The 14,713-nt window shown below is 40.9% G+C and overlaps 7 protein-coding genes across 8 annotated transcripts in view; all 7 read right to left on the reverse strand.

The window, feature by feature from the left end:
• Nucleotides 1–3,857: 3,857 nt before the first annotated feature.
• Nucleotides 3,858–4,498, reverse strand: LOC117583286. Its single transcript, XM_034271522.1, has one exon. The coding sequence runs from the start codon at nt 4,430–4,432 to the stop codon at nt 3,974–3,976; it is 459 nt and encodes a 152-aa protein (XP_034127413.1). The 5' UTR covers nt 4,433–4,498; the 3' UTR covers nt 3,858–3,973.
• A 969-nt stretch (nt 4,499–5,467) lies between these two features.
• LOC117582921 (histidine-rich glycoprotein) lies at nt 5,468–6,564 on the reverse strand. Its single transcript, XM_034271018.1, has 2 exons — nt 5,701–6,564; nt 5,468–5,639 (listed from the first exon to the last, which is right to left on the reverse strand). The coding sequence occupies exons 1-2, from the start codon at nt 6,242–6,244 to the stop codon at nt 5,578–5,580; spliced, it is 606 nt and encodes a 201-aa protein (XP_034126909.1). The 5' UTR covers nt 6,245–6,564; the 3' UTR covers nt 5,468–5,577.
• Nucleotides 6,565–6,653: 89 nt separating this feature from the next.
• LOC117582922 lies at nt 6,654–7,239 on the reverse strand. Its single transcript, XM_034271019.1, has 2 exons — nt 6,826–7,239; nt 6,654–6,764 (listed from the first exon to the last, which is right to left on the reverse strand). The coding sequence occupies exons 1-2, from the start codon at nt 7,220–7,222 to the stop codon at nt 6,715–6,717; spliced, it is 447 nt and encodes a 148-aa protein (XP_034126910.1). The 5' UTR covers nt 7,223–7,239; the 3' UTR covers nt 6,654–6,714.
• Nucleotides 7,240–8,161: 922 nt separating this feature from the next.
• LOC117583471 lies at nt 8,162–8,741 on the reverse strand. The gene is made up of 3 exons (XM_034271779.1): nt 8,510–8,741; nt 8,300–8,452; nt 8,162–8,235 (listed from the first exon to the last, which is right to left on the reverse strand). Exons 1-3 carry the CDS (start codon nt 8,691–8,693, stop codon nt 8,225–8,227), a joined length of 348 nt encoding a protein of 115 aa, XP_034127670.1. The 5' UTR covers nt 8,694–8,741; the 3' UTR covers nt 8,162–8,224.
• A 205-nt stretch (nt 8,742–8,946) lies between these two features.
• Nucleotides 8,947–9,952, reverse strand: LOC117583473 (follistatin-like). Of its 2 annotated transcripts, none has more exons than XM_034271781.1 (3): nt 9,740–9,952; nt 9,151–9,303; nt 8,947–9,085 (listed from the first exon to the last, which is right to left on the reverse strand). In XM_034271781.1, the coding sequence occupies exons 1-3, from the start codon at nt 9,912–9,914 to the stop codon at nt 9,072–9,074; spliced, it is 342 nt and encodes a 113-aa protein (XP_034127672.1). In that variant the 5' UTR covers nt 9,915–9,952; the 3' UTR covers nt 8,947–9,071. The 2 variants fall into 2 exon arrangements, with proteins under 2 accessions (XP_034127672.1, XP_034127671.1); XM_034271780.1 differs by lacking the exon at nt 9,740–9,952 and adding an exon at nt 9,359–9,569 and having other exon boundaries at nt 9,010–9,085.
• A 134-nt stretch (nt 9,953–10,086) lies between these two features.
• LOC117583165 (lysosomal aspartic protease-like) lies at nt 10,087–11,709 on the reverse strand. Its single transcript, XM_034271360.1, has 2 exons — nt 11,701–11,709; nt 10,087–11,623 (listed from the first exon to the last, which is right to left on the reverse strand). Exons 1-2 carry the CDS (start codon nt 11,707–11,709, stop codon nt 10,466–10,468), a joined length of 1,167 nt encoding a protein of 388 aa, XP_034127251.1. The 3' UTR covers nt 10,087–10,465.
• A 2,584-nt stretch (nt 11,710–14,293) lies between these two features.
• LOC117583169 (cathepsin E-A-like) overlaps nt 14,294–14,713 on the reverse strand; it is a 3,411-nt gene continuing 2,991 nt past the window's right edge. The window contains exons 2-4 of the mRNA XM_034271365.1: nt 14,649–14,707; nt 14,439–14,591; nt 14,294–14,374 (exon numbers count right to left, since the gene is read on the reverse strand). Coding sequence (XP_034127256.1) covers nt 14,364–14,374; nt 14,439–14,591; nt 14,649–14,707 — 223 coding nt within the window. The 3' untranslated portion in view covers nt 14,294–14,363. The remainder of the gene's footprint in view (nt 14,375–14,438; nt 14,592–14,648; nt 14,708–14,713) is intronic.

Raw genomic sequence — 14,713 nt, forward strand, 5'->3', positions numbered from 1 at the left:
AAAACGACAAAATGCGAAGCAGTTGAAATTAATTTTGCCCAAGCACCGCAAAATGAGTTTTCTTGTGGTGGAAGGAGCTCATTCTCCGTAGCTGAATCTATATCGATTTTGTGGCCTTTGGCTTTGGGCTTTGTCGCATTTGACAATTGCTTTGCATGAACGCACGAATATTGTGCAACAACATTTTTGAGCCAGCAGCAGCATAGGCAACAGCAACAACAAGAACAACAACAACAGCAACCGTATTAACAATGTACATATGAACCACGCATTTTTTTGAAAAGTTGTTTGTGCCACGCTTTTTTTTGTTCTTTTATTTAACTCAATTTTTGTTTGCGGCCGTCGCTGTTGTCTAAGCATTAAGCACCGAAAATTTTGTATTATCGACCCGGTTTGACTGCATCGAGTTTGGCTCCTTTTTTCTCCACTTCTCTCTTTACAGCGCCTGATTTGCTGTTTCTTCAGTTTTGTTTTTTTAAACATGCTATTAATTTTTAATGGCGTGTGACATTTTTGTTTACGCATAGCCCCAATGTAGAGCAAAACATTAGCATGTCTGAGGTATTAGTTTTCAATTTTTCTCGCTGCCATTGAGCCATTTGATGGAGCCTTAATTGATATTTATCGTTAGACGGACCCTGTCCATGTACATCATAATACAGCCTGCATGGAGTCGTGTAGCCGACAAAATAAAAACTCATTACTCGTCGACCAACGGATTGAATGGTAACGCGCCTACAATTTGGCCATTTGATTAGCCTCACCTCGCCACGGTCGTCTGGGCCAAGCGCACCAGCAGGCCCCAAACGGCCGATCCAGTCCGGCACATAAAACCCAATTTAATTAAGTTAGACTCTTGGATTGAGACGGCGTTTGAGGATCGAGACTAAGACCCACGCCAGCAGCTCCAGCAGTGCCATAGCAGCAGCTGCTGCTCCGGCAGACAACCTTGCCAGCATTCTTAACATGTTCAAGATTTTTACCAACGCACTGCATTTAGGTTTTTTTTCTTCTCTTTTTGTGTGTGTGTTTCGGTTGGTCTTGCTGCCGCGGCTGCTGCTGCTGCGTTCACTTTTCAAATGCTTACGAAATGTCAATATTCGGCACAAACTTATTTGTTATTTGATCGAAGCGATTGAGCAATTGCTGATAAACTCGCACTCGCTCAATGTTTTTCTTATTTGTTTTATTTCTGTCGCTTGGTTTTTGTCTTATTTTTTATTGATTTGTTAGCTAATTGTATACGAAAATTGTAATTAAAATTAAAACAAGAAACTGGAAACCCGAAACCCCTAAAGCTTGCATGTCAGCCCAACAAATACAAAATACAAATAAATAATCAAAAAATTGTTCACACTCTGATCTCACAGCTGGCGACAACATTGCGTATGAGTCACGAGTGCAATTGTACCTCGAGTAGGCTCCCAATTAACTGTTCGAGGTAAGTGTTGACTGGCTGAAAGTAATTCACTTCAGATTAAGATGGCTTCCAGAGATTGTTCCTTGGTTTCAGGTCTGCATAAGAGAGTCAACAACATGCTTCATATATGATTAGATAAAAAGCTAACTAGTGCCCCAGTAACCTAAGATCAGTCTGCAGCTTGTTTGGAATTTATACATAAGAAAGGGGGAACTTTCAAATTGGCAATCCCTGGCCAATTTACGTAATTTACTCAAACTCTGGCCAGCATGACATATCATTTTTGATTCAGATTTTGGTTTTGGTTATTGCTCGCCTATCAAAACAATTAGATTTGCAATTTCTTAGACAATCGTAAGCCTAATTTGCTTTCATTGTTTCGGATAATAAACTGACCCTGAGCCGTATATGGCAAGGTTACCGTGGACTCCATATCGCATTCATTTCTTATTACTTCGAGCCTACGAGTAAGTATGTGGAAATGTTCAATTTCCCTTCCACCCAAATAATGAGTGTATCTTGTTTTCTGGAAATGGCAAATGGAAGCCTTAATGAAGTCTTCTATATGCCAATTAAGCCAATAGCAGCTTGTAATGATAGATATGCCATAATTGTATGAAAAGAGGCTTCTGCGCTGGCCAGCACTTCATGTATTATACATTGCCAAAATATTATACAGAGCCTGGCCAAAAAAGTGTGGAGCGGTTAATCTCTGGCAAGACATGTAATGCATGCAAGTTAAATTTATTGACATGCTATCTACACTGCCGTGGCTCGTTATTTTGACTTGCTTTAATTAACTTTCAAAATGTGTCTTACCAATTACCTATCAGCACACATAAGCTGCTGACTTCTTGTGGCACTTTTAATTACTTGTATAAGTAGCGATGGTTTTGATGGTTTTTGTTAACCTAAAGGTATTGCCTACTTTGTAGCTTTCTGATAAAGTGGATCTCATGTAAATACGATTTTATTTTATTTGCAATTAATATTTAAGAAGCTTAGACATAGTTCGCTTGATAGTTTGTTTCAATGGGTTGCCGGCAGTCGGGTTAGTAGGGTTTTGGTTTCTGATTTCCATATGCAACCTGAGGCTGACGAATGGGTGAAACTGGGCCCACAGTCTGGCGAGGGCGAGAACCGATGGCTGGAGCAGCAGCAGCCCGTGGGTAAGATCCAGTAGCCTGTGGGCGAGAAGCAGCCACAGGAAGAGCGCTTTGATGGCGAGATCCAGACACACGACGAGTGGCGCCAGCAGGAGCGGAGACAACTGATCCCGGGGCTGCCACAGGACGCTTAGGCTGAGCTACAGCCGATCCAATGACAGGGCGATAGCGTCCTGGAGAACCGGCAGAGACAGGACCAGGCCCTGATGGAACGACGCCTAAGGTACGAGATCCCACGGTTGCTCCTTGTCCAGCAGAAGAAAGTTGCGACGCCTGGGCAAAGACGGCCAGGACACAGAGCACAGCAACAATTCGGAAAGCCATATTTATTAAGGATACTTTTGAGATGTATTGAAGGATAGGATGTTGAAGACACAACTGATGCTAACTCTGCCGAAGGTGGGCAGTTTTATACTTTACTCCAGAAACTAAAAAAACAGAAATTAAAAACAGCAAGCTAATTATTTACAAGATAATCTCTGGAATGTGAATGAACTGTAAGTGGAATTTTCCCATCAATCCAGTATTTTACACTCAAGTTGCACTTTCAACTCTCCAGCATGACAATCTGAGTGTCTTAAACTCGAAAATATTTATATGACACCAAGTCGCAGAGTTCAAACGTTAACGAACTGATTCATTCTACCAGCTTTGATAAGGCAGACACAGATTGTTATTCAGTTAAAAACAGGTCAATGAAATGTAATGTACAACTTTTCCACAAGAAACCACCAAACTTGTGAATTCCCAGCCACAGCCTAGACAACAATATAGTAACCATCTGTGCTCCCCTTTCCTGCTGGTGGAGCATAAAAAAGCTATAAAATTAAGTGTTTCGTCTAAGTACATATGAACATATGTATTTATTTGTCTTAAATAGAATTTTACGCTACGATAATTTAACTTAAATGAACGAAATTATTTACATTATATCAAAAAATGTTAAGTCTAAACGCTCATGGAATTATATTTTTTTTAGGATCAAATTAAAAACCATCGACTTCTGACAAAGGATTTCTCTAATGGACTGAATACGCATTTTTTTATGTACTAACAATATTTCCGGGTCTTTAATTAATAAATAAAACAAATAATTGACACAACATCACCAAAGTTTCCAGCAATAAAATTCCAAGGTAAAAACATTTCGACAAGGTGTTCGCTTTAAGAAAAATATTCTAAAATACCTTTCCAATTATACACTTGGGAACCACTTTCACATTTAGATCTTCCGCAAACATCTTTCAAATCTTTAAAACTTTCTATTGAAATTGGGTTTCAGTTGCAATTAGTTTATTAAACGAATATTTTGTACATTAGTAAGAATAAATATAGATAAATTTAATAAGTTTGGCCAGCAATTCGGTTCAATGGGTGGAAGGTAGTCTTAGTAGGGTTTCTGTTGGTGATTGCGATTCTGATGAACATTTCCATATGCACCCTGAGGCTGATGAACAGGTAAAACTGAGCCCAGAGTCTGACGAGGGCGATAACTGATGGCAGGAGCTGCAGCAATCCTTTGGTATGTTCCAGATGCCTGTGTGCGTGGAGCAGCAACGGGAAGAGCACTTTGATGGCGAGATCCAGACACATGACGAGTTGCACCAGCAGGAACTAAAACAACTGATCCATGGCCAGTCACAGGACGATGAGGCTGGGGTACAGACGATCCACTGACAGGCTGAAAGCGGCCTTGAGAAGCAGCAGGGATACCACCAGAGCCAGATGAAACGAAGCCTGAAGTATGAGGAGATCCAACGATTGATACATGTCCAACAGTAGGAAGTTGCGATCCTTGGGCCAAGACAACCAGGATACTGAGCATACTCATAATAAGGAATGCCATATTGAAATTGAGAAACTGATTGAGTTATAAAAGGGCTATGGGATGCTCAAGAGACAACTGATGCTCCCTCCGCCAAAGTGGAGAGCTTTTATGCTTAATTCCAGAGCCTAAACTTAAAATTTAATTTATTTTTGTTATAATTAAAGGTAAAAAGATTTTAAAATTACAAGTCTGGAAGTATAATATAATTGCTGTGTAATGTAGTTACATGCAAATGCACTTGAGATTTCATATTGATCCAGTTTTTCACACTCAGAAGTTCTTTGCACTTTTAACTCTCTAAAAATGGCAATCTTAATTTTTGAAACTTGTCATTCTTTGATCGTCAACATCTTGATACCTGCCAACAGCCTCAGAAAATTTTAGCACGGTATTCACTCACAGCTAAATAGTAGATTTAAAAATCAGAATGTCAAATCAAAACATATTTTATGAGCAGCCGCCATACAATGGATACCCGTATCAGATAGTTCAAAAATATTATTAATTGGTTTGTTTCTTATCTAAGAATTACCATTAGATAGACAAATTGCAGAGCTGAGTGTATATAGCTTTTAATAATTTCAAAGTATCGCTTCCTGAAGCCGTAATCTTCTTACGAAAAATAGTAGCTGGTGGTTCGAAAAGAATTTTAAATATTTTCTGCTGTACAAAAAATGTTATCAGGCTCATTATTATAATATTTTATAGCACATTAAATAAAGCTTAAGGTAACTGCGCTTAACTGTGCCTTAACGGTCACAACAAAAATAAATATAAACGAGTTTGATTAAAATGCTACACACAATTTTATTTAAATATGTCACACCAAATTGTTATTAACAGATAAGACCAACGTAGCTGCATTCAAATTACAAATAAATATAAAAGCAAGTTCAAATGTACAACAAATTGGTAAAAGTGAACTTATTACATTAGATCTGTGTTCAATTTTCAGACAGAGCTTCAATCATCACGATTAATCGGTTAATTTGGAAAGAAAAACCTAAATGGAAGGTAACTCAGCACTTCGGTGCTTAAAATTAGACTTAAAAGTTCTTTAAAAATTGCATTTATTTTTAACAAATAGAGTAACAGAAAATATCAAGCAGCTTCCTCAAAAAACTAGTTTGGTCAGAGGATTGTTCATCGGGCAAAGGAGTGGCTTAGTATGGGATTTGACTTCTTGGCAGATGATGACATTCACCATGAGTAATGGGCCTAAGGACTGCAAAGAAAGAAATTCATTGGATATACAACAGGGATTATAAATATAGTTTACGTCTTACGTGATTTCAGTTCGTTGCGACGCTTGCAGTTGGCAATGGAGAGGTCGCAGGAGTTGTTCAGTTTGTAGCAGTAATGTCCATCGGAGGCATAGGTGTGACTGATCGAATTGGGGCAGTGGATGGCATGGCAATTACGATTACGATGCACATGGCCATGTCCAGTTCCAGCCACAATTGAAGCCAGTCCCCCATGATGTTGATGATGATGAGAAGCCACCTGATGATATGATTCTGATCCCAGCACATGATGAGAAGCGCCAATAGAAGCCGGTACTGTGCCATGTGCAGCTAAATGACCGTGTTGCTGGGAATATTCCTGGCCTGCAAGAGGCAGATGGTGTCCATGTGGAGTTGCAACACCATAGTGATGGGAAGATCCATGTTCAACTGGGATAGATCCGTGTTCCACCGGAAGATATTCACGTCCCACCGAAACAGTTCCAAGTCCATGAACATCGGGATAGGATCCGTGACCGACATGCGACAGATGCGATCCTTGCGCCAGTACACACAGGGAACTCAGAAGTACAATTAAACTAGCCATTTTGTTGCAGTTCGCTTTTAAAGATTTTATTTGGTTCTTGAAGATCCCCAATTGTTGCTTAAAATTCAAATGATGCTGTTTTCGTTGGCAGTTGCCACTTTTATAGCCACAGCTCTTCCCCGTGCGAAGTCAAAACTTAGTGACAATTACCAAAACATTTTCAGAATTAATTAAAAGATAAGCACTGCAAAGCATCTTAACCCAAGCTAAAAATCTAAAAAATACCCAAATGAACGGAACACATAAATCATAAGCAAAAAAAAGAGAATGATTCAGCCGGAGTTGCCCCATTGATCCAGTTGTTCCTTCTCGAGCTCCAAGAGCTTTGTCCTCTGCCCTATCCAGCAGGTCACACTGAGTTAGCTGAACTCGGTAACACGTGCTAAAAGCCAGCGACTTAAAACCGGTATTCTGTAGTCAGAATGCTTTAATTTGCCTACAACACATATACACATTATTATTGTGATTAACTATCCCACTGGACTCTCGACACATTCCCCCGTGGCATAGTAAGAGTAAGCTAGTTGGAATAATGTTTGTTATTAAAAGAACATAATAATTCTAGTAATTTGTCTACTCACGTCTCTCATTCTCGCAAAGTGAGTTGCGCATCTCACACTCGTTGCTAAATGTGATGTACTCCTCCTGGAAGATCTGCGCACACACCGGATCGTACAAGTCCAGGCAGATTTTGTTGCAGTTCGGCTTGCAGGTTTCCCTATCCGTTTCGATCAGCTCCGTTTTTCCACTGACAGTACGAGCACACTGCTCCACCCTCATCAGACATTTATTGTGAAAGACAAAGCAGCGCTCGTCGGCTGTGGCCCACACAAAGTCCTTTTCCGCCGAGCACTTGAACTTCACACTGCAGTCGAAAAGTGGCGCCTCCTCTGCCCGAATGAATCCCATAAGGGAGAGCAGGCTGCCCAGCGCCAATATCAGCATTATGGTTCCGTGCATCTCTTTTGATGTTTGCATGTCCAGTGACTGATCAGTGTATTCAGCTGCCGTCAATATTTATACAATTTTAGCCCATGATTTGCTAGCTTAACCGTCTATTGGTTGACTAGGGCTTTAGTGACCCAATGCATTGGCTCTTTGACTTAATGAAATAAATGAGAAAGAAAGGGAAATCAGGTGGCAATAATTCCATATTATTAATAGTTAAAAATCATTAAATTTTCGTGATTTAGACATAACCTTTTACCTTATCATTGATCAAATATACCAATTTATATTTTTTTTAATTTTTAGAATGCAGAATAATGCAATTTACTTTCAACATTTGTTGCGTAAAAAAAATTCCCAATTAATTGCCTGATTCTTTATAGTTTATAGTTTAAGAAATTTTTATAAATTCTAAGTTCTTAGCTTAAATGCAAAAAAATAAACTGCTTGGCAGTGTGCGGGTTAATAATAGTAACCTGATGATTCTAACTGCTTATTAGTTCTGAGCTCGGGGATTTATTTATCGTTTTTTTTTTAATTATTGCGAAGATCTTTGATAGGCAACGTGTTTACATTCTAAATGAAATATATACCCATATTATTTCCTATGAAATGTTAACAAAATACTTAAAACAAAGCCTTTATTGTCTCTCTGATGAATATTCAATTAAATGTTATCTGCGAAAATTATAATTCACAAATTGAGCCAAATATGGCAAATATCAAACAGAGTATTGTGCAAAAAGTGAGCAGGTGCTCGCAATTTTTGCCTTTTTTTTTTGGTATATAGAAAAGCACACAGCTAAGTATATGGAAACATATCAAATATCAATAAGATGTTTTGTGATATGTTCACAAAAGCCTCGTTTGTTCAACTGTAGATAAACTGTTTGTACGTACATATGTACATATGTACATTTATGAAAAGATAAAGATAAAAGTTATGCAATGGCCTGTTTGCAAAGATTTTGCCGATAAAATGCTTTATTTAAACAAACAAGTCATTTACATGTTCAAACCTTTTTAATTGCTTTACAAAAAAGCTGCAACGAAATGGAAATATTTGTTAAAAACAATTTACTTAACGCTATTCTAAAGCACACTTACTCTCTCCAGTGCGACATATGTGAGCATTTTTCACGCAATCGTTGCTGAACTCTCGAGTCTGACCCTTGTAATTTCCTGATGTGGGACGATACAACAATGGACAGATCTGGGGGCAGAATTTCTGACACTCTTCTTTAGTGCTCTCGATCAGGGCTGTGGGAATCACAATTATTTATAGAATGATTCTTGGTAATCAACTGATTTGCGCACCTGGCTTTCGAACACAGTTCGCCTTGATGAAGTAGCATTTATTGCGGAAGACAGTGCAACTGTCACCACTCGGGCTCAGAGCCCAGACAACCTCCTCCTCGTCCGGACAGTCGCCGGTACAATTGGCGCTCACTTGGCCTAGAGCCAGCACCAGGAAAAGAGGGACCAAAAAGTAGGATTTCATCTTGCGAGCTGCTGACAGCTGAATGTGCGGAAGAACTAACGCCAGCCCAAACGGATGATGAGCTTATATACTGACGCTCTAGCTAGGTCTATAGAAATGTTTCTAAAAGTCAATACAGACGTGCCAGATTCGGGGACTTTTTCTGCTCTACTGCCACTGTTCTCTGCGGATCGGGTTTTGGTGTCGTCAAAGAAGAATGGTCGCCTACGAAATACCCAGGAATATATATTGTGATAAATCATAAAACAAAGTGTTAATTTTCCATGCTTTTATGTTGACCAAGGTCTAGAACTTATGCCCAAAATGAAAAACAATATTTAGAGACTCTTTAAATTTATTTCCAAACACGAGTGAAGTTTCTTCAGGTATTTGTTATTGTTATTCCAGAAAAGCTGTAAATAAATACATAATAAATATTTTAATGGGCATTCTTGAAATTTTCCTGGAGTAAACTTACTTTCGCCCGTGAGACATGTGTGAGCATTCTTTTCGCAAGCATTGCCAAAGGTTCGCATCTCTCCATTTTGAAATACATAAACGGGCCGATAGACCGCTGGACAATTTTCTATGCAATTTGTCTGGCACTTTTCCTTGGTGGTGATGGTCAGCGCTGTAGGAAGTCTATGTTTATAGAACCTATCTAAGACATGAACTGATTTGCTTACGTGGCTCGCGCTTGCAATTCGCCTTGTCAAAGTAGCACTTATTCCGAAAGACTTGACAATTAGGACCCAGAGCCCAGACAACTTCTTCCGTGTCCGGACAGGCTCCGGTACAATCGGCTTCGACTTGGCTCAGCGCCACAGCGAGAATCACACAAAGCGAGAGAAATGACTTCATTTTTAGTATATTGATCAGAAACTACTGCCAGGTGTGTGCTCGTTTGATGAGTTTATATAGCTCTAGCTGGGGGCCCCGACCAGGGCTATCGAAGTATGTATTCATTAGTGTCAATATTCGACACGTGCGGGGGAATTTTCCTCGGTGTGGTNTGTAGGAAGTCTATGTTTATAGAACCTATCTAAGACATGAACTGATTTGCTTACGTGGCTCGCGCTTGCAATTCGCCTTGTCAAAGTAGCACTTATTCCGAAAGACTTGACAATTAGGACCCAGAGCCCAGACAACTTCTTCCGTGTCCGGACAGGCTCCGGTACAATCGGCTTCGACTTGGCTCAGCGCCACAGCGAGAATCACACAAAGCGAGAGAAATGACTTCATTTTTAGTATATTGATCAGAAACTACTGCCAGGTGTGTGCTCGTTTGATGAGTTTATATAGCTCTAGCTGGGGGCCCCGACCAGGGCTATCGAAGTATGTATTCATTAGTGTCAATATTCGACACGTGCGGGGGAATTTTCCTCGGTGTGGTTTGGTTTCTATGTACATGTATTTCATCTGATAGCAGAGCAATGGAGAGTGCTCGACGACGGAGATGCTCAGTAATAATAAATATTCATATTAAATAATATAATATATGACCGAGTGTTGTCTCGAGTTTTAGGGAATTCTTAGACAAATAATATATTTATAATTCGCTTTGAATGATGCAAATATACCCCAGAGCAAAAGTCAGTGAGTAACTTGTGGCTAATATATTCAATGGGCTCGTCGAACCTGAACGTGACTTTGTCAGCTGTTTTAGCCGCAAACTGGTTTCTCGTTGTACCCATTAACTAACTTTGGAACTCTCTCTGCCTATCTCTCTCTCTGGTTCATTTTGGGTCCAAGGTTTTGTAGGAAATAGAAACACAAACCACAAAACGTTTTATTTAAGCGGCAGGAGCAAAGCCAATCCGCCGCTGGGCCACATCGAAGGCCGTGTAATAGCGCCCAATGAAGACATCGCCCAAAATCCAGAATTCCGTGTCCATCAATGTGAACGCTGACAGGCACACCGAGGAGCCATCATCGTTGGCCACCTGCATCACGTAGTCCCTGGGCAGCAGCCCAAAGCGCTGGCCCCCTATCACGAAGACAATCTCCGGCAGGCGATCAATCTCCGAGCAGCGGAGCAAGTACTCGCCACTGGCCGTGGGCAGACCCCCGAGGAGGCTGTTGATGATCAGATACTCTCGGGGCGGTGCCACCAGCAGCGAGGTGCCAGTATCCGCCACTGCCTGACGCCCCTGGCTGATGGTCTTGCCATCGACTTCCACGCTCTGCATCTGAAACTGCCAGTAGTCGGCATGGGTGAGGGGCACGTAGGTGAGTGGCGCCGTGAACCTCTTGGCATCGATGCCACCGAAGAGCAGCTCGCCACCCTGCCGGGCGCTGCCATTTCGCTTCAGGTAGAAGGAGAAGACGCACTTCTCCACCAAGCCCTGATCGCACATATTCTGAAAGAGCGGAGTGGCCTGCTGCTCGGCAAGCGAACGAAAGGCCAAGCCCACAATGCCCGCAAAGTTGGTGTCCAAAAAGGTGGAACCAGACTCATGGATGGCCATGCCAAACGTTTGATTCTGCACCACCAGACGGCCAACAGCGACCGTGTCCTGGGCCAGCATGCCAGACAGGTGGCCTGTGCTGTAGGCAATGGCAAAGCGGCGACCATCAGCCACATGGCTGCTCGAGGCAGAGGCGTGGTGCTGGCAGGCCACATTCCTCGCCGAACACTCTGCACTGGGCACCCACAGATTGGCGGATCCTGTGTCGAATAGCATATTGAAGGGCTGTCGGGGTGTGCCGATGCTAATGGGACCAGCATACTCCAGATTCTGGCGATTGTCCAGCGGCTCACTGGCTCCGCTGCTGCGCTGCACCATCGCTGTGGCCCTGCTGGCCAGATTGTACTTGGCGTAGAGCGAGGTTTTTCCTGCTCGATGCTGTCGTCGTGTGGCCATGAACGATGCCTGCCGCTGCATGGGTATGCGTATCAGCTGATGATCCTCCCAGCAAAGGGCCCAGACGGACAGCAGCCAGAAAAGAAACTTTGTACCTTATCATTGATTAAATATACCAATTTATATATTTTTTAGTTTTTAGAATGCAGAATAATGCAATTTACTTTCAACATTTGTTGCGTAAAAAAAATTGCCAATTATAGTTTATTATAGTTTAAGAAATTTTTATAAATTCTAAGTTCTTAGCTTAAATGCAAAAAAATAAACTGCTTGGCAGTTTGCGGGTTAATAATAGTAACCTTATGATACTAACTGCTTATTAGTTCTGAGCTCGGGGATTTATTTATCGTTTTTTTTTTAATTATTGCGAAGATCTTTGATAGGCAACGTGTTTACATTCTAAATGAAATATATACCCATATTATTTCCTATGAAATGTTAACAAAATACTTAAAACAAAGCCTTTATTGTCTCTCTGATGAATATTCAATTAAATGTTATCTGCGAAAATTATCTTCTGGACGTTGATATGCAATGACTGCACCATCAAGTGGCCCATGCGACACCAAGCCAAAGCCTGTTACGCGCGGAACCCAACAGAACGCAGCCCTCCTCCCGCCCAACCGACCGAGGGGCGCTGCCGCATGACGCGCGGCGCGATTAACCGAACCGGTCGCGAGCATGCAGGAAAGATAGATGTTAGGCTAATATTCGAGGAAAATTAGAGCTAAACATAACTAGACTAGAGCTACTATAGCTAAGCAAGCAAAAATTACCAAAATCAGAAACAAGACAAAACTAAAATGAAACTAACTACGGGAGAGGTAGGCTAGTATAAGAGATTTAAGAAGAGGAAGGGAGTTAGTTGAGGATATAATGTGGTAGAGGGAATTATAATCCGAGCATAAAACCCTAAAGGGTTCGTGTGAGGCATAATTCGATCTACATAGTGGAAGGAACAAAGGAATAAAGTTTCTAGTGGGTCTAATGGGAATCGTAAAGTTTATGCGGCTCAGCAAGTCAGGGCTGTCCACATCCCCCTTGATCAAGTTGTGCATACAAATTACACCAAGCATTTTTCTACGACTAACTAAGGATGGAAGATTTATTAAAAGAAGTCTACTACGGTAGGATGGCAGTCTCACAGTTGCATCCCAGTTGAGGCCCCGTAGGGCAAATAATAAAAAGTTTTTCTGTACTGATTCAATACGGTCCTGATGTATGTTGTACTGAGGGCACCATACACATGAGCCGTATTCTAAAATCGGACGAACAAGCGAGATATAGAGAGTCTTCGTTATATAGGGGTCCTCAAATTCCTTTGACCACCTCTTTATAAACCCAAGCACACCCATGGCTTTATTTACCATGGTAGAAATGTGTTCAGAAAACTTTAACTTGGGGTCTAGTTTAACACCTAGAACATCAACCAATGTAATTCTCTCAAGAGAACTACCGCAGAGGGTGTAAGGAGACAGGAAGGGGCTGGAGCGATAAAAGGTCATAACATTGCACTTCGAGGCATTAAGTTGTAACATATTTGCACAGCACCATGACTGAAAGCTATTGAGATCAGATTGCAAGCGAGAGTGAAATGAAATGTCCTTATACTGGATACAGAGCTTAACATCATCCGCATACATAAGTACTCGAGAATTTGTTAATACAGAAGGCAGGTCTTTAATAAAAAGTGTGAAAAGTAAGGGGCTTAAATGGCTACCCTGTGGTACTCCAGAAGTAACCATAACAGGTAAAGATAAGGAGTTTTTGAAAAGGACCCTTTGAGACCTAGAACACAGGTAGCTAGAAATCCATCTCAACAGATTGGGCGGAAACCCTAGAAGGTCGAGCTTTTGTGCAAGAAGAGAATGGTTTACAGAATCGAATGCCTTACTGAAGTCAGTGTAAATAATATCCGTCTGCAAGTTACCTTGGAAGCCTTTAATTACAAAGGAGGTGAACTCTAAAAGATTAGTGGTTGTTGATCGTCGCCGTATAAATCCGTGCTGTGCTGGAGATATAAGTGATTTGCAGAGATGCTGCAAGTGCGGAGTTACAAGTTTCTCGAACATTTTAGGAATAGGGGATAACTTAGATATACCTCTATAGTTTTTAGCGTCAGACTTGCTACCTTTTTATGGAGAGGAATTATAAAGGATTACTTCCAGATGGGGGGAAAGCTAGAATAATGGATAGATAGAGTGAATAGTTTAAGCACAGGTCCGCACAGAGACTCGGCACAGTACCTGAGTACACATCCGGGAACTCCGTCAGGGCCCGGTGAAAATACCGGCTTAACTAATTAAAGTTCATGAAGTAAGGAGCCTTCATTAAACAAAGGACAGAAAATGCCATTCGACCTTGGTAAACTATATGGATACATATGACCTGGGTAGCTTTTCTGGGAATAGGTTGTTTGAAAAAATGTTGCAAAAAGATCGGCGATTGCCTGATCACTTATAATCACATTGATCATTATAATTCACAAATTGAGCCAAATATGGCAAATATCAAACAGAGTATTGTGCAAAAAGTGAGCAGGTGCTCGCAATTTTTGCCTTTTTTTTTGGTATATAGAAAAGCACACAGCTAAGTATATGGAAACATATCAAATATCAATAAGATGTTTTGTGATATGTTCACAAAAGCCTCGTTTGTTCAACTGTAGATAAACTGTTTGTACGTACATATGTACATATGTACATATGTACATTTATGAAAAGATAAAGATAAAAGTTATGCAATGGCCTGTTTGCAAAGATTTTGCCGATAAAATGCTTTATTTAAACAAACAAGTCATTTACATGTTCAAACCTTTTTAATTGCTTTACAAAAAAGCTGCAACGAAATGGAAATATTTGTTAAAAACAATTTACTTAACGCTATTCTAAAGCACACTTACTCTCTCCAGTGCGACATATGTGAGCATTTTTCACGCAATCGTTGCTGAACTCTCGAGTCTGACCCTTGTAATTTCCTGATGTGGGACGATACAACAATGGACAGATCTGGGGGCAGAATTTCTGACACTCTTCTTTAGTGCTCTCGATCAGGGCTGTGGGAATCACAATTATTTATAGAATGATTCTTGGTAATCAACTGATTTGCGCACCTGGCTTTCGAACACAGTTCGCCTTGATGAAGTAGCATTTATTGCGGAAGACAGTGCAACTGTCA

Source organism: Drosophila guanche, unplaced genomic scaffold, assembly GCF_900245975.1.
Source record: "Drosophila guanche unplaced genomic scaffold, DGUA_6, whole genome shotgun sequence".
Taxonomy (NCBI): Eukaryota; Metazoa; Arthropoda; class Insecta; order Diptera; family Drosophilidae; genus Drosophila; species Drosophila guanche.